General features: G+C 49.3%; 2 protein-coding genes across 2 annotated transcripts; both read left to right on the forward strand.

Moving 5' to 3' along the window:
* On the forward strand, nucleotides 1-7,023 carry LOC309452514 (lon protease homolog, mitochondrial-like; the record flags this gene model as incomplete). Its single annotated transcript, XM_082077134.1, has 6 exons — nucleotides 1-55; nucleotides 1,407-1,888; nucleotides 3,327-3,415; nucleotides 3,743-3,862; nucleotides 6,069-6,297; nucleotides 6,805-7,023. 6 exons carry the CDS (start codon nucleotides 1-3, stop codon nucleotides 7,021-7,023), a joined length of 1,194 nt encoding a protein of 397 aa, XP_081933260.1.
* Nucleotides 7,024-8,079: 1,056 nt separating this feature from the next.
* On the forward strand, nucleotides 8,080-17,025 carry LOC309452496 (lon protease homolog, mitochondrial-like). The gene is made up of 10 exons (XM_082077118.1): nucleotides 8,080-8,391; nucleotides 9,830-9,918; nucleotides 10,250-10,369; nucleotides 12,520-12,748; nucleotides 13,253-13,314; nucleotides 13,405-13,511; nucleotides 13,615-13,699; nucleotides 14,285-14,456; nucleotides 14,639-15,027; nucleotides 15,135-17,025. The coding sequence occupies exons 1-6, from the start codon at nucleotides 8,113-8,115 to the stop codon at nucleotides 13,436-13,438; spliced, it is 813 nt and encodes a 270-aa protein (XP_081933244.1). The 5' UTR covers nucleotides 8,080-8,112; the 3' UTR covers nucleotides 13,439-13,511; nucleotides 13,615-13,699; nucleotides 14,285-14,456; nucleotides 14,639-15,027; nucleotides 15,135-17,025.
* The last annotated feature ends 589 nt before the right edge of the window (nucleotides 17,026-17,614 follow it).

Here is a 17,614-nt window from a genome sequence, read left to right on the forward strand (position 1 = left end):
ATGGGAACCCTCGAGCCGGCCCCCATCGCCAACAGCCCCGGTTCTGCCCAGTGCCGTATGTGCCGGGGGACAGGGGTGGTGGGTGCTGGGAGTGCCCGGGATCGGGGACGGCGAAGGGGCCGAAGGTGCCAGGGTGTCCGAGCAGACAGGGGTGCCGTACCTGCTGGTGGGGCCTGGGGGGCCGGGGGTGCCCCCCCCACCCGGGGTGCCCAGGCTGTGGGGAAGGGCTGCTCCTGCCCGGGCAGTGGGCACAGGGGGGCTGAGCCTGCAGGAGAGACAGGAGCCATGGCCGGCGCTCACCTCCGCTCTTGCTCCCAGGAGCGTCCCGGGCTGCAGGGGTCGGGGTGGGTCCCTACCTGGGGGGCAGAATCTCTGGGGGAGCATGAATGGCTGCATGGGCTGCAGGAGCCAAAAAAACGGGGGGGGCCGGGGGCCACGAGCTGGGAGCCGCAGCGGTGGCTGCGCCATCATCCCTCTGGCTGTTGGTAACTAAGGACTCTTTGGGGTGTCCCAGGAGGGAATGTTGAGGCTCCCCGTGTTCTGTCCCAGCCCAAGAGCCTCCCCAGCTCCTCCTGGTCAGGGAAAGGGTTCAGGGGGGCTGGGCTGCCCTGGCCCCCACGGGCGGCTCCCAGGGGCTGGGGCTGCAAGTGCCTTTGGCTGGAAGCCTTGGGCCGTTCCCAGAGCTGGGACATCCTTGGCATGGGGGGACTTGGTGGGACAAGTCCAAGGTCGGACATCAAGCGAGCGGCAGAAGAGCAGCTTGGCTGAGCAGGGAACTCCTGGCAGAGCTCCAGAGTCGAAGTGCCGGATTCCAAGTGACAAAGTGACCAGTGGGCAGAGCCGAGCAGGACAGAGCGGCTGCTGGATTGCTTGCTGCAGTTGCAGTGTCTAATATTAACCACAGGTCGTCTACTTTAGGAGCCCTGTCAAGAAGGACAGCGATCCCCGTTTCTGTCTGTAACCCCCCGGAGCAGCGGTGTTTGAGGTCTGGAACATGAATTCTGTCAGGTTGCCCAGGGGACGCTAAACGGCTCTTGGCTGCTTTGGTCTGGACTTAAAATAGGAACGAAGCTCTTCCAGTGTGCGTGTGTGCTGACACTCCCCCTTTCCATATTGATCCCCATGAATGAGTCCCCCCTCAGTCTCCTCTTGTCCAGCTCCAGAGCCCCAGCTCCCTCAGCCTTTCCTCACACGGGAGATGCTCCACTCCCTTCAGCATCTTGGTGGCTGCGCTGGACTCTCTCCAGCAGTTCCCTGTCCTGCTGGAACTGAGGGGCCACAACTGGACACAAGATTCCAGGTGTGGTCTCCCCAGGGCAGAGCAGAGGGGCAGGAGAACCTCTCTGACCTACTGACCACCCCCTTTAACCCACCGCAGGTACCATTGAACTTCTTTGCCCCCTCAGCTCCCGCGCCCATCGCGCGCTCTGCCGGGGCCGGGACGCGAACCCGGGACCTCTGGGTGCGCTCGGACGTGCGTGCCGCGGAAGTGTCGCGGGGCGCGCGCCGGCGGCGTGGCGGCCGCCCGCTGCTTGCGGCTGTGCGGGCGCTGGCGGCCGGCGCTGCTGGGCCCCCGCGGCGCCGCTTCTTGGCGGCCGCTTCCTCCGCGATGCCCCCGGCCCCGCCGGGCCCCGCGCCGCCCGTCCGAGTCGCCTTCAGCACGGGCCCGCCGTGGCAGCAGCGGAGCGCCGGGGGCCTGGCGGGGGGCGACGCGCTGGAGGGCGGCGGCGGCGAGGGCGGGAGCGGCGGCAGCGGGGAGGACGGCGGCGGGGCCGGGCCCGTCATGACGGCGCTGACGCCGCTGCTCGTCCCGGAGCATTTCCCCAGCGTGCCGCTCATCGCCGTGACCCGCAACCCCGTGTTCCCGCGATTCGTCAGGATCATCGAGGTGAGGGGCCGGGGCTCTGACAGAGACCAGGGGCGCTTTTCTCCTCAGAGCCGCGCTCTGTGTCCTTACAGGTTTATTTCAATCGTAGAGGCTTGGGGGGGTAGCAAGGTGTGCAGCCTTCTGCTTTTTAGTGTTTATCTGGAGCATCTTTGTGATGAGGAGAGACTGGGGGAGCTGGGGCTGTTGAGCTGGAGAAGAGCAGCTGAGAGCGATCTGATCAGTGGATCAGCATCTCAGGGTGGGTGTCAGAGGACGGACCAGACTCTGTTCAGTGGTGCCCAGCGCCAGGGTGAGGGGCAACGGGCACAGACTGAAACACAGGAGGCTCCATGGGAACATGAGCAGAAACTTGTTTGCTGGGAGGTGCCAGAGCCTGGCCCAGGCTGGCCAGAGCGGGTGTGGAGTCTCCTGCTCTGAGACATTCCAACCCCCTGGGCCCACCTGTGTGATCTGCTCTGTGACCCTGCGTGAGCAGGGGGGGCTGGGGATTCCGTGATTTCTAACTATACATCCTGACCACATTGGAATGGTGGTTTCTTCTGGGGTACGGACTTTGTGTTTCATGGGTGTTGCATCAGAATCACTAACGCTGCATCTAACGGGGAAGGTCAGTGATTCACACAGAAGCTATTTCAGGGTCTGCTGGTTTCTCCGAGTTCTTTTGCTGAAGGTTGAGCAAATGTGTCTTTGGTTCAGCTTCATGGGGTTGTGTCGTAGCACCAAGAACAATATTTGTGAAAACTGCGAGGAGAAAGTACAAATTCAATACAGAGCGATGCTGCTGTGACAGGAGAGGCTGTGAGGGCTGGGGATGGGCATCGCAAAATTTCAGCGTGATCTTTCCCCTCTACACCCCATATGTATTTTTAAGAGCCATAAATTTGCTCTTTGCTATGTGACTTGAGCTCATAGGCCACAAATACATATTCCTCCTGAAATGCAAGCATTTTGGAACAAGTACTCATATTTTTGCACCTTACTAGTATTTTATCCATCTGATTTTGGAGTAAATGTAACAAGAACGGAATCAATATTTTCCTGTTCACGTAGTGTTATTGATAATAATATCTGCTGTAGTATTTTTCTGCATGTCCAAATCTAATATGTGCACCTTGTAGTGTCCTTATAGATGTGTTGAGGGAAGGGGAAGGTTATATATTACTATGATCTTTAGGCACATTTTCACACAACACTTTTATGTTCAAGTCATTCGTTTCAATGCATAGATCAACAGTGTCTTCTATTAAAATAATTGTTAAATATTCTCTCTCATTCTGCAAATTAATTCTGCCATTTAATACTTTATTTCCTGACGATGTGAAGGCTCTGCAGTGAATAGAGAATTATTACTTTTCTTCTCTCTGTTAACGCCTGTGACGCTGGCAAGCATCGCTTTGCTAGACATTGTGCCAAATGACAACAGCCGTTGTTGTCCTAGGTGAAAAATAAGAAGCTGGTTGAGCTGCTGAGGAGGAAAGTTCGTCTTGCCCAGCCCTATGCTGGTGTTTTTCTGAAAAAGGATGATAAGTAATTTCTCTTGATCTTTTTGAAAATAAGTTATTTCCATTAATAGGCTGCGTTTATACTAAAAGTTGTGATCTGAAGTTCCCTGCCCTGGATAATGTTACAGAAATTGTGTTTATTATTGCCATTATTATTTGGGAGGGAGATGAACCATCCAGGCAGGTGGGTGATTTGGAAAGGAGCTACGTGGTGGTAACAGTGGGGATAAAGTCGAGGATCTTTGCTCCCGAGTCCAGTTTAAAGTTCTGCAACCAGTGATCGTTTCTGTCCTTTTTAATGTTACCTGCTCTCTCAAGATTCTGAATATCTGCTCCTTTTTCCCCTCAATAGCAATGAATCGGACGTGGTAGAGGATCTGAACGAAATCTACCAAATAGGAACTTTTGTGCAGATTCACGAAATGCAGGACCTTGGAGACAAGTTGCGCATGATCGTCATGGGGCACCGAAGGTGATTTCTTACTTGTCCTTCCACTGCGTCTCACCAGACTTCTTTATAAACAGATATATCCCTTTATTGTTTTCACCACGTATATTCATTTTCATACACAACTTGTGTATAACAACCTTTTGCTTTGTTACAACACATATCCTGATAGAGCTCTGGTGCTCCAGCCCTAATATTCTGTGTAATATTACAGATCCAACAGGTTAACCCCCAAAAGGAAGAGCTAGTGCATGTCATTCTTATATAGGTTTTAATTTGATACAAGCAAACACTCATTAAGCTGAAGTAGAGTGGTTTCTTTGTCAAGTACAGCAAGGTTCAGAAATGATGAAAAAATTTCTCTGGAACTAATTCAAGCCAGTATTTTTGCTTTAAGAAAAAGAAATGTGATCCAGAACTATAATTGTCTTGTCTTTATAATCTTGTCCAAGAACCAAACTGAAGAAAATAGGATTATTGTTGGGAATGTAGGTGTAGCTGTATCGTGCCAAGTATTTTGAGCTAAGACAATATAAAATCGTGGTTTTAAATGTGTCAAGTAATGAATTTCCATTTGAAGGGAAAAGAAAAGGACAGAAACGTGGTGGGGAGACATTGAGGGTGGGTTTTGCTTTGAAGTGCATTATCAAAGCGCAGTTTTGATTGGATTTTGGAAATTGGCAACTGTTGGTTTTGGTTTCCTTGGAATAGAAATAGTTCCCTGGACCTTGGAAGGGTGGGGGATTCATCTGTATTGATTTGAGACACAGAGCGCTGGTCAGTCACTGGAACCACACGGGACATCGGATGGGAGGAACGTGCTGTATTTACAGGGAAAAAGATAGAAAAGGAAACTCTTTGATTGGCAGCCAAATTAACAAAATGTGGTGTCCTGCAAGTGTGGGTCCTCTCATTTCTAAATCCTTCCTTTTTCTCTCCCCGAACACCTTCTAGACACCTTCTGTAGTTAATCCAGAGCTATTTCCATGCTGCAACCCCACCCTCCAGAAAATGGCTTTGAACTCTATTGACAAGAGTAGTTAAAATTAGTCAAAAGTTGCCAGTGGCAGAGAGTTGGAGTAGTTGGGGAGCTGTTTGTTTTTAAAGATCACGTGGAAAATAAGACCTACACCCTGTGCATAATGCAGTGATCGCGTGAGCGGGGAGTCTGCTGCACCACAAGGGGTTTTTGACTCCATATTCACGGCCTAGTAAGACAGATTGGTCAAAGGCTGTTGCGGTTCCTGAGCGTTTGTGTAGCGCTGGTCTCTGGTGGGGAAAGTTTAAGGCAGTGGGGAGGGCAAGACTTGATCCCGGTCTGGAGAACTGTAGGTCATGCTCTGTACTGCAAACATCTGACATGGGGTTGGATGCACAGCAGGAAAAACTCAGAAAAGCTTAAAAACAGTAACAGGGAAACTGATTTTTTTGGAGGGTGCTCATGCCATGTCCCTTTTAGGGACTAATACTTGATTAATTGGTGTGGAATATACTGTGGGTTTCATCTCTTCCAAAATCATGATCTAGGAAACCTGTGTAAAAAACCAAAATTTCAAATCTCTATGTATGGAATGACTTCAAAATCTGTTCTACACATGGTATATAATATTTAGTATTACAGTGGATAGTGCAGCAGATGTGACTTAAAGCCATTATATCCAGAATTAAAGTGCAAGAGCGAACTTGCTTTTCTGGAGAGACAAGAAGAGGGAATGAATCCACATCAGAGTTGTTGGTTCATGCAGCTCCTGAGCTATTAACAATGATGCCTGATTAATTGTTCTGTTCATGTGCTGCAGCATGTGGCTGAGAATTCAGACAGTCTGATGTTATTTAGATTCTTTTAATCCTTAGAAGTCTGGTTTTGTAGTTCTGCAACTGGTTAAACTAATAGAGTTTACGATAAAGGTGCTGTCAGCCGCCCTCGCCCTCTCATTAACCCACTAATTTAGTGGTTAAATTTGTTTGTATGACAACTTACTTACTGTAAATTTATTTAGTAAGTCCTGTCAGTATCTAGCACTCATTTATTATGTTTTATTCAATCAAGCCTTATTTTGACAAAACAAACCAAAAGCTAAATCTTGTTGAAACACGTACAATCAGTTACCTTTGTCAAAATTGGAAATTTTAGCTTACTCAAAATATAATTTAGACTTTCCTTTTTATGCCCAAGAGCTGAAATCACATGTAACAGAATTGGTTGTAGCTGGTTTCTTTTGGCTTTCAGGATCCGTATAAAGAAGCAGCTGGAAGCTGAGCCTGAGGAGCCCGAGAACAAGCAGAAGGTTCGAAGGAAACAGAAACGCTCCAAGAAAGAGGCTGAGGAGGAGCCTGGAGCAAAGGACCAAGCTGTGGAAGTGGTGCTGGATCCTGTCGCTGCGGCCGCGCAGGAGGTTCTCATGGTGGAAGTCGAGAACGTGGTTCATGAAGATTTTCAGATCACAGAAGAGGTTAAAGTGAGTGAATTAATCACGCAAACCTGGACGTGTCCTGTAGAGTTGCTTGAAATATCAGGCTCTAATTTCAGGGCTCAGAAACATCAGTTCATGCTTCTCACGGCCACTGCATGAGGGGATTAGATGAAGAGAATTATTTTTCATTGCCACAGCTCAATTTGCTTCAAAACGTTGCTGAACGACAAGGCTGGGCTGTGCTTAAATCTGTGTAATATCCTCCATCAAACTGGGTGACTTGAGTGGTCAACCTGATCATATCTTCTGGTCAAAACCCAGTTGTTTTGTGTGTGCAGGACCCCAGCCTGTTCCCCTTCTTGCCTTTCCTTGTCTGCAGAGCAATAACCGCCCCAGCGCGCGGTACCGATCCCACACACCATCACAGCGGGGACCAGGGGCTGCATTGCTGTGCTCCCGTGCCGGAGACGTCATGGAATGTCATATTTGTACTGAGGCCTTATTTGTCCTTTTCCAGTCTTTTCCTTGATTAAATCTTTGGTTTGTTTATAGGCTCTTACTGCAGAAATTGTCAAAACAATCCGGGACATCATTGCCTTGAACCCCTTGTACAGGTACGTATCCCACGTGTTCTCACAGATATTTCTATGCCACTTGTCTTTTGTTGTAATGAAGAAGAGAGATTTGCTGGATTGTCAGCTGGAATTTTGGTTTGGGATGCAAACGTTGTCATCCCTGGTTGGAAACAGAGGGGGAGTTTTGAAGTTTTGAAAAGCTGATGTGAAACTCCGATCTGAGGTAGGATGATAAGTCCTATGGCAGGTGATGTGGGTCTAGGTGAATAAATACTATTACTTATCACTGCAATGAGCATCACAGTTTGATCGTTGTAATATGAGCGCAGTATAGGTCTCTGCATTCTGGCACACAAAAATGTTCTGTAACTGTTAAGAGAGCATTTAATATATTTGGTTCTGTTTATCACACAGAATCCCAGAATGTCAGGGGTTGGAAGGGCCCTGGAAAGCTCATCCAGTGCAATCCCCCCCTGGAGCAGGAACACCCAGATGAGGTGACACAGGAAGGTGTCCAGGCAGGTTGGAATGTCTGCAGAGAAGGAGACTCCACAACCGCCCTGGGCAGCCTGGGCCAGGCTCTGCCACCCTCACCAGGAAGAAGTTTCTTCTCAAATTGAAGTGGAACCTCTTGTGTTCCAGTTTGTACCTGTTGCCCCTTGTCCTACCATCAGTTGTCACCCAGAAGAGCCTGGCTCCATCCTCCTGACACTCCCCCTTTCCATACTGATCCCCAGGGATGAGTCCCCCCTCAGTCTCCTCTTGTCCAGCTCCAGAGCCCCAGCTCCCTCAGCCTTTCCTCACACGGGAGATGCTCCACTCCCTTCAGCATCTTGGTGGCTGCGCTGGACTCTCTCCAGCAGTTCCCTGTCCTGCTGGAACTGAGGGGCCACAACTGGACACAAGATTCCAGGTGTGGTCTGCCCAGGGCAGAGCAGAGGGGCAGGAGAACCTCTCTGACCTACTGACCACCCCCTTTAACCCACCGCAGGTACCATTGAACTTCTTGGCCCCCTCAGCTCCCGCGCCCATCGCGCGCTCTGCCGGGGCCGGGACGCGAACCCGGGACCTCTGGGTGCGCTCGGACGCGCGTGCCGCCACGCGCCCCTCGGCAGAACCCGCCGTGGCGCTGCCGGCGCCTGCGCGGGTAGTCATGGGGGCGGAAGTGTCGCGGGGCGCGCGCCGGCGGCGTGGCGGCCGCCCGCTGCTTGCGGCTGTGCGGGCGCTGGCGGCCGGCGCTGCTGGGCCCCCGCGGCGCCGCTTCTTGGCGGCCGCTTCCTCCGTGATGCCCCCGGCCCCGCCGGGCCCCGCGCCGCCCGTCCGAGTCGCCTTCAGCACGGGCCCGCCGTGGCAGCAGCGGAGCGCCGGGGGCCTGGCGGGGGGCGACGCGCTGGAGGGCGGCGGCGGCGAGGGCGGGAGCGGCGGCAGCGGGGAGGACGGCGGCGGGGCCGGGCCCGTCATGACGGCGCTGACGCCGCTGCTCGTCCCGGAGCATTTCCCCAGCGTGCCGCTCATCGCCGTGACCCGCAACCCCGTGTTCCCGCGATTCATCAGGATCATCGAGGTGAGGGGCCGGGGCTCTGACAGAGACCAGGGGCGCTTTTCTCCTCAGAGCCGCGCTCTGTGTCCTCGCAGGTTTATTTCAATCGTAGAGGCTTGTGGGGGTAGCAAGGTGTGCAGCCTTCTGCTTTTTAGTGTTTATCTGGAGCATCTTTGTGATGAGGAGAGACTGGGGGAGCTGGGGCTGTTGAGCTGGAGAAGAGCAGCTGAGAGCGATCTGATCAGTGGATCAGCATCTCAGGGTGGGTGTCAGAGGACGGACCAGACTCTGCTCAGTGGTGCCCAACGCCAGGGTGAGGGGCAACGGGCACAGACTGAAACACAGGAGGCTCCATGGGAACATGAGCAGAAACTTGTTTGCTGGGAGGTGCCAGAGCCTGGCCCAGGCTGCCCAGAGCGGGTGTGGAGTCTCCTGCTCTGAGACATTCCAACCCCCTGGGCCCACCTGTGTGATCTGCTCTGTGACCCTGCGTGAGCAGGGGGGGCTGGGGATTCCGTGATTTCTAACTATACATCCTGACCACATTGGAATGGTGGTTTCTTCTGGGGTACGGACTTTGTGTTTCATGGGTGTTGCATCAGAATCACTAACGCTGCATCTAACGGGGAAGGTCAGTGATTCACACAGAAGCTATTTCAGGGTCTGCTGGTTTCTCCGAGTTCTTTTGCTGAAGGTTGAGCAAATGTGTCTTTGGTTCAGCTTCATGGGGTTGTGTCGTAGCACCAAGAACAATATTTGTGAAAACTGCGAGGAGAAAGTACAAATTCAATACAGAGCGATGCTGCTGTGACAGGAGAGGCTGTGAGGGCTGGGGATGGGCATCGCAAAATTTCAGCGTGATCTTTCCCCTCTACACCCCATATGTATTTTTAAGAGCCATAAATTTGCTCTTTGCTATGTGACTTGAGCTCATAGGCCACAAATACATATTCCTCCTGAAATGCAAGCATTTTGGAACAAGTACTCATATTTTTGCACCTTACTAGTATTTTATCCATCTGATTTTGGAGTAAATGTAACAAGAATGGAATCAATATTTTCCTGTTCACGTAGTGTTATTGATAATAATATCTGCTGTAGTATTTTTCTGCATGTCCAAATCTAATATGTGCACCTTGTAGTGTCCTTATAGATGTGTTGAGGGAAGGGGAAGGTTATATATTACTATGATCTTTAGGCACATTTTCACACAACACTTTTATGTTCAAGTCATTCGTTTCAATGCATAGATCAACAGTGTCTTCTATTAAAATAATTGTTAAATATTCTCTCTCATTCTGCAAATTAATTCTGCCATTTAATACTTTATTTCCTGACGATGTGAAGGCTCTGCAGTGAATAGAGAATTATTACTTTTCTTCTCTCTGTTAACGCCTGTGATGCTGGCAAGCATCGCTTTGCTAGACATTGTGCCAAATGACAGCAGCCGTTGTTGTCCTAGGTGAAAAATAAGAAGCTGGTTGAGCTGCTGAGGAGGAAAGTTCGTCTTGCCCAGCCCTATGCTGGTGTTTTTCTGAAAAAGGATGATAAGTAAGTAATTTCTCTTGATCTTTTTGAAAATAAGTTATTTCCATTAATAGGCTGCGTTTATACTAAAAGTTGTGATCTGAAGTTCCCTGCCCTGGATAATGTTACAGAAATGGTGTTTATTATTGCCATTATTATTTGGGAGGGAGATGAACCATCCAGGCAGGTGGGTGATTTGGAAAGGAGCTACGTGGTGGTAACAGTGGGGATAAAGTCGAGTATCTTTGCTCCCGAGTCCAGTTTAAAGTTCTGCAACCAGTGATCGTTTCTGTCCTTTTTAATGTTACCTGCTCTCTCAAGATTCTGAATATCTGCTCCTTTTTCCCCTCAATAGCAATGAATCGGACGTGGTAGAGGATCTGAACGAAATCTACCAAATAGGAACTTTTGTGCAGATTCACGAAATGCAGGACCTTGGAGACAAGTTGCGCATGATCGTCATGGGGCACCGAAGGTGATTTCTTACTTGTCCTTCCACTGCGTCTCACCAGACTTCTTTATAAACAGATATATCCCTTTATTGTTTTCACCACGTATATTCATTTTCATACACAACTTGTGTATAACAACCTTTTGCTTTGTTACAACACATATCCTGATAGAGCTCTGGTGCTCCAGCCCTAATATTCTGTGTAATATTACAGATCCAACAGGTTAACCCCCAAAAGGAAGAGCTAGTGCATGTCATTCTTATATAGGTTTTAATTTGATACAAGCAAACACTCATTAAGCTGAAGTAGAGTGGTTTCTTTGTCAAGTACAGCAAGGTTCAGAAATGATGAAAAAATTTCTCTGGAACTAATTCAAGCCAGTATTTTTGCTTTAAGAAAAAGAAATGTGATCCAGAACTATAATTGTCTTGTCTTTATAATCTTGTCCAAGAACCAAACTGAAGAAAATAGGATTATTGTTGGGAATGTAGGTGTAGCTGTATCGTGCCAAGTATTTTGAGCTAAGACAATATAAAATCGTGGTTTTAAATGTGTCAAGTAATGAATTTCCATTTGAAGGGAAAAGAAAAGGACAGAAACGTGGTGGGGAGACATTGAGGGTGGGTTTTGCTTTGAAGTGCATTATCAAAGCGCAGTTTTGATTGGATTTTGGAAATTGGCAACTGTTGGTTTTGGTTTCCTTGGAATAGAAATAGTTCCCTGGACCTTGGAAGGGTGGGGGATTCATCTGTATTGATTTGAGACACAGAGCGCTGGTCAGTCACTGGAACCACACGGGACATCGGATGGGAGGAACGTGCTGTATTTACAGGGAAAAAGATAGCAAAGGAAACTCTTTGATTGGCAGCCAAATTAACAAAATGTGGTGTCCTGCAAGTGTGGGTCCTCTCATTTCTAAATCCTTCCTTTTTCTCTCCCCGAACACCTTCTAGACACCTTCTGTAGTTAATCCAGAGCTATTTCCATGCTGCAACCCCACCCTCCAGAAAATGGCTTTGAACTTTATTGACAAGAGTCGTCAAAATTAGTCAAAAGTTGCCAGTGGCAGAGAGTTGGAGTAGCTGGGGAGCTGTTTGTTTTTAAAGATCACATGGAAAATAAGACCTACACCCTGCGCATAATGCAGTGATCGCGTGAGCGGGGAGTCTGCTGCACCACAAGGGGTTTTTGACTCCATATTCACGGCCTAGTAAGACAGATTGGTCAAAGGCTGTTGCAGTTCCTGAGCGTTTGTGTAGCGCTGGTCTCTGGTGGGGAAAGTTTAAGGCAGTGGAGTGGGCAAGACTTTGATCCCGGTCTGGAGAACTGTAGGTCATGCTCTGTACTGCAAACATCTGACATGGGGTTGGATGCACAGCAGGAAAAACTCAGAAAAGCTTAAAAACAGTAACGGGGAAACTGATTTTTTTGGAGGGTGCTCATGCCATGTCCCTTTTAGGGACTAATACTTGATTAATTGGTGTGGAATATACTGTGGGTTTCATCTCTTCCAAAATCATGATCTAGGAAATCTGTGTAACAAACCAAAATTTCAAATCTCTATGTATGGAATGACTTCAAAATCTGTTCTACACATGGTATATAATATTTAGTATTACAGTGGATAGTGCAGCAGATGTGACTTAAAGCAGAGAGACTGCTGAGAATCAGAAAACTGAAAGAGCAGAACATTATATCCAGAATTAAAGTGCAAGTGCAATTGTTCTGTTCATGTGCTGCAGCATGTGGCTGAGAATTCAGACAGTCTGATGTTATTTAGATTCTTTTAATCCTTAGAAGTCTGGTTTTGTAGTTCTGCAACTGGTTAAACTAATAGAGTTTACGATAAAGGTGCTGTCAGCCGCCCTCGCCCTCTCATTAACCCACTAATTTAGTGGTTAAATTTGTTTGCATGACAACTTACTTACTGTAAATTGATTTAGTAAGTCCTGTCAGTATCTGGCACTCATTTATTATGTTTTATTCAATCAAGCCTTATTTTGACAAAACAAACCAAAAGCTAAATCTTGTTGAAACACGTACAATCAGTTACCTTTGTCAAAATTGGAAATTTTAGCTTACTCAAAATATGATTTAGACTTTCCTTTTTATGCCCAAGAGCTGAAATCACATGTAACAGAATTGGTTGTAGCTGGTTTCTTTTGGCTTTCAGGATCCGTATAAAGAAGCAGCTGGAAGTTGAGCCTGAGGAGCCCGAGAACAAGCAGAAGGTTCGAAGGAAACAGAAACGCTCCAAGAAAGAGGGTGAGGAGGAGCCTGGAGCAAAGGACCAAGCTGTGGAAGTGGTGCTGGATCCTGTCGCTGCGGCCGCGCAGGAGGTTCTCATGGTGGAAGTCGAGAACGTGGTTCATGAAGATTTTCAGATCACAGAAGAGGTTAAAGTGAGTGAATTCACGCAAACCTGGACGTGTCCTGTAGAGTTGCTTGAAATATCAGGCTCTAATTTCAGGCCTCAGAAACATCAGTTCATGCTTCTCACAGCCACTGCATGAGGGGATTAGATGAAAAGAATTATTTTTCATTGCCACAGCTCAATTAGCTTCAAAACGTTGCTGAAAGACGAGGCTGGGCTGTGCTTAAATCTGTGTAATATCCTCCATCAAACCGGGTGACTTGAGTGGTCAACCTGATCATATTTTCTGGTCAAAACCCAGTTGTTTTGTGTGTGCAGGACCCCAGCCTGTTCCCTTTCTTGCCTTTCCTTGTCTCCAGAGCAATAACCGCCCCACCGCGCGGTACCGATCCCACACACCATCACAGCGGGGACCAGGGGCTGCATTGCTGTGCTCCCGTGCCGGAGACATCATGGAGTGTCATATTTGTACTGAGGCCTTATTTGTCCTTTTCCAGTCTTTTCCTTGATTAAATCTTTGGTTTGTTTATAGGCTCTTACTGCAGAAATTGTCAAAACAATCCGGGACATCATTGCCTGGAACCCCTTGTACAGGTACGTATCCCACGTGTTCTCAGAGATATTTCTATGCCCACACAGCGTGGGGCTGGTGGGCAAGCGGCATCTCCCTTTGTCCTCCCGCAGGAGCGCCGGCACGAGGTTGGAGCTGGTGACGTGATTCTGGGAGTCAAGTCCCGGTTCAGCCACTCGGGGATTTGCAAAGTGGCGCAATGAGGCTACAAAAATTGCATGTAAGCTCAGCCACTGCTGCTCGCTGTGACGTCCTTGGGGATGAACTCCTGGAGAGGAGACTCAAGAGACAGGCCTGACTTGTCTCTGTTTTTTTTTGCCCAGGGATTGTCTTCAGCCTCGCTTGCCGTGGGGCAGGTGCTCTGGTCTCCATGTGGACACGTCTGCTGAGTGTGTCCGTCTTTGCCGTGTACGTAGTGCAGGTTTCTGCTGTGGACGGGGGGAAGGGGATGTCCAGGGCCAGTGCAAACAAAGGGGAGAACAGGGTGTGTTCCCCAGCCCAGACATGAGGCAGAAGTCATTGCTGCTGAGGGTGGTGAGAGCTTAGCCCAGGTACCCAGAGAGGTGGTGGATGAACCATCCCTGGAGACATCCCAGGCCAGGCTGGACGGGGCCCTGAGCAACCCGATCAGGGTGAGGACGTTCCTGCTCATGGCACGAGGTTGCACTCGATGAGCTTTGAAGGTCCCTTCGAACCCAAACTATTCTGTGGTTCTATGTGAGAACAATCCTGGTTTCTCAGCCAAAGAGAGAGCGAAGTCCACACCACAAGGCTGCTGACAAGAGTCTTCATTTGCTCTTTATGGATTATTTTCCTTCTCTTTCCGAAGGTGCTCCTGCAGCTCTTCCTCTGGGGTAGAGCTGCCAGTAGTGTTGAGCAGTGTGGACAGAAATCAGGTTCCTCCAGCTTTTCAGCCTAAGAATGCAAATCCAGCTGTTGAAGGGGTTCGCTCAGCACTTGGTTCCCTGACAGCCCCTGGACTCTCTTTTTCAGGCACAAGATGGCCCCCAAAAAGAACTGGTTTGTGATGGACAGGCAGAGGATGCAGTTCTTGAGGGACATGAGGTGCTTCCGAGTCATCCTCCTGTTGCTCCTGGTGGCTCTTGGCATTTACTGCACAACCTCGATGCCAGGGTGGACAACACGGGCAAAGGGATGGATGGAGGTGGGTGACTCCTGCAAGGGAGCGCTGCTGACAGCGGCTGGAGAAATCACGGGCTCTTCTGCTTCCGCGCAGGGCGACCCAAAGAAAGAGCAGCTTGTGCCGTGTCTCCTGGGGAAGCCTCCCCCGGGGAGCCCCAGCAGCTCTGGTGGTGGAGACTCTAACGGGGAATTGTTCCCTTTCAGGAGCAGATCTGTGGGTCTGCGATCGAACGGAAGACTCGGAAGTAAGAGATGTTTCCTGAGCTGGAACTGGGTCTGTGCAGAAGCCTCAGCCCACACCTCGTGCTACCTGCACCTATTTCCTAAGGCCAGGGCTCCCGTCCTTCCCTCTGGCCTTTGCATTGCTCAGCCTGGTGAGGAGGGAAGCGCTGGCAAAGCCGGGCAAGCACACGTGTCTGTGCTCCATGCTGAGCTCCGACGCTCCCCAGAGGGGATGGACATCTCTCTGACGAGATCTGCTTTCCTGGTCCTTCAGCGATTACCAGGCTTTGCTGGCGGCACAAACTCAAACTATGCGGCGTCTGCTGCAGGAGGTGGCTCAGCTGAGGGTGCAGCTCATCAGCGCGAGGAAGGTGAGCGTGCAATTGGGGAAGGAGGTTTGGCTGGGCAGAAGCCCCGAGAAAGCCTCCTTGGGGTTGTTGCTGGGCTTGGACTGCTGACCGTGCTGTTCCTCAACCAGGCAGCGTCCGAGGCGGCTTCGCAAGTCTCCGTGGAGATGTCTGACTGGGCCCTGCAGAGCGCTGGTACGGACACAAGCAGCCCAGCCGTGCTCCCGGCGCTGCTCTCCAAACTGGTGATGAGGACAGGACTGAAAAACGAGGAGCTGGCAGCGGCCTCACAGGTCGCGTCTGAGCACCGAGTCCTCCGCTCGCAGTCATCTGCCCCCCCTTCCTTCCAGGTGCTGCCATCGACACGCGGAGAACTTCCCAGACCTACAGCTGCCAATGGAATTGGATCTGCAGCGTTATACAGCTGTTTAATGCTGCCAACCCTCCTGTGGCAGAATGCAACCCCCCTCTCTCCCCCAGTTTGGAAGGAATAGGCACATCTCCCTCTTTCTCTGCTACTTGAGGCTAACAGCTTCTTTCTGTTTTAGCATGTTTTTGGGTCACACTTGCCAAGTGTTTCATCACAGGCCAAATCTGGGCTGGACCACTTAGATATAAGTGATTCATCACATACAATGCTTTTGACAATTGGTTTTGTGGTGTTTTCTCTGCTTCTCTCTCCTTTTTGTTTAAAAATGAAGAAAAAAAAAAAAACCAAAAAACCAGTTCAGAATCAGATACGTGCGTTGGACCTTGACTACGTACTCGGAATCACAAACCAAATTTAGAGGTTCCTCCTTAAAAAGCTCTAATAATGTAAAGCTGCACCAAGTTCTGCTCATTGGGTTGAACCTTCGATAATTTGTACAGAATGATGCCAGTCGTTATCTTCACGCCAGACCACTACAGCTTTATGAGACTGCCCAGAACCACCAACAAAACTGTGCGAGTGTGTAGGATCAGACCAGATACACGTATGGTCTGTGACCTGACGTTAAAGACTTGCAGGTTCTGCAGCAATTTACATTCATGCTGCCAAGAGCTGTGCTGGTAAGAAAATCAGCTTAGTGCAATTGACAAGGATGTAGATTGCAAATAAAAAATCAGAATTAAATTTCACAAATGGTACATATACGACAAAAGGATCATGGCCTATTAAGACTTAAATTCATTCCCTGCATTTCTTGATCGGAGTACAATCAGTATATCAGTGTTAGCATTCTCATCATACTGTTCCACAATAGCCACAGGTTGTTTCTATGTTGTAGCTATAAAGAGACAAATCTGCAAGTTCAATCGAATGCAGTCAGCCTGTAAGGTTGTCATGAGTTTATTCCTCAAAGTCTCTAACACCGTTTTTGTTGTCATATTTATTGGATATTGTTTTCCCTTACCAGATCGAAGTCCTGTTTCAGTTCTATCAGTGTAGTGTTTGCTTTATCGAGACATTGGCTGTTAATACTGGTGGAAATACAGCATTCGGAATTTCCTTGGAGGTTTCTCACTTGCACAAGCAGATCTGCACCATCCCAGCAGCTTCTTGTAGGCCATGCAACTAAACAGAATTCTCAGAAAACGTTATTGGAGCTTACAATTTACTTAACAAATCCTGACCCAAGAGAGGTAGAGGGCTTCCTGGCAACTACAAGAATTCTTACGCTAAAACTTTGTTCCAAATTTGGCATTCTATTGGTCTCAAAAAGTGGCCTTTCTTTCATTCTCTTCCATAACCTAAAAACTAGCACGGTGAATTTACTAAGAAGTCTCTTACAACCAGTTACCACAGAATAAGTCTATTAAAAAAAGAATGGTTTAATTTCCCAGCTTCGTTAGAACTCTGGTCTATGTGCATGGGGTGTCTGCAGCCTGTGGGGAAACAGCCACAGGCCTGGGACAGTGTCGGATGGACTGTGGTGGAGATGGCCAAGGGTGACACTGGATGTCCCTGCAAGAGCCAAGGTCTTTGTCCCCTTGGCTATGGCTGATGTCCCTGACAGCCAGGCCTCAGAGGAGACACATGGTTGTCATGGCCATGGCTCCCCATTGCCTCCTTGCACCCCCCATGCAGGCCAGGAGGTGTCACACCATTGTCCTGCACTGGGCATCGCACTCCCCACAGCCCCAGGAAGAGCCCTGAGCCACACGAGAGGGACAGGATCTCCCTTCCCAGGGGCAGGGGCTCAAGGCTTGGCCATTGTCCTTCATCAGACAAACCAAGGGCTTTCTCAGCATCAGAGCTGCTGCACTTTGCCTTTGCCTGATGCAATCGCTGCCTCCAAATATCTGCTCTAACGAGTCCCTGGGGAGGCTTTGTCAGTTACAGCCCTCAGTGGGGCCCATTAATGCTTCAAGGTACTTTGGCGTTTGCTTCTGACTTGGACTTCTTGAGCAGACTCTTCAGTCTGTGCTTGGTATCTGAGGTTCATGGACTCAGCACCAAATACGCCATGGGGCTCATTAAAACACAGAAAGCCCTAAGGAGCGATGTTTCTTTCCCTAATTTCCTTCAAATCTTCCAGACTTGTAGAACTAACGGGAGAGGTTTCAATGGGACATTTGCTGATGAAGATTTCAAAGACGATTTCATAAAGGAGGGTTTTTCTTTCCAGGG

Source organism: Streptopelia decaocto (assembly GCF_964273445.1).
Source record: "Streptopelia decaocto genome assembly, contig: HAP1_SCAFFOLD_92, whole genome shotgun sequence".
NCBI classification, from domain to species: Eukaryota; Metazoa; Chordata; class Aves; order Columbiformes; family Columbidae; genus Streptopelia; species Streptopelia decaocto.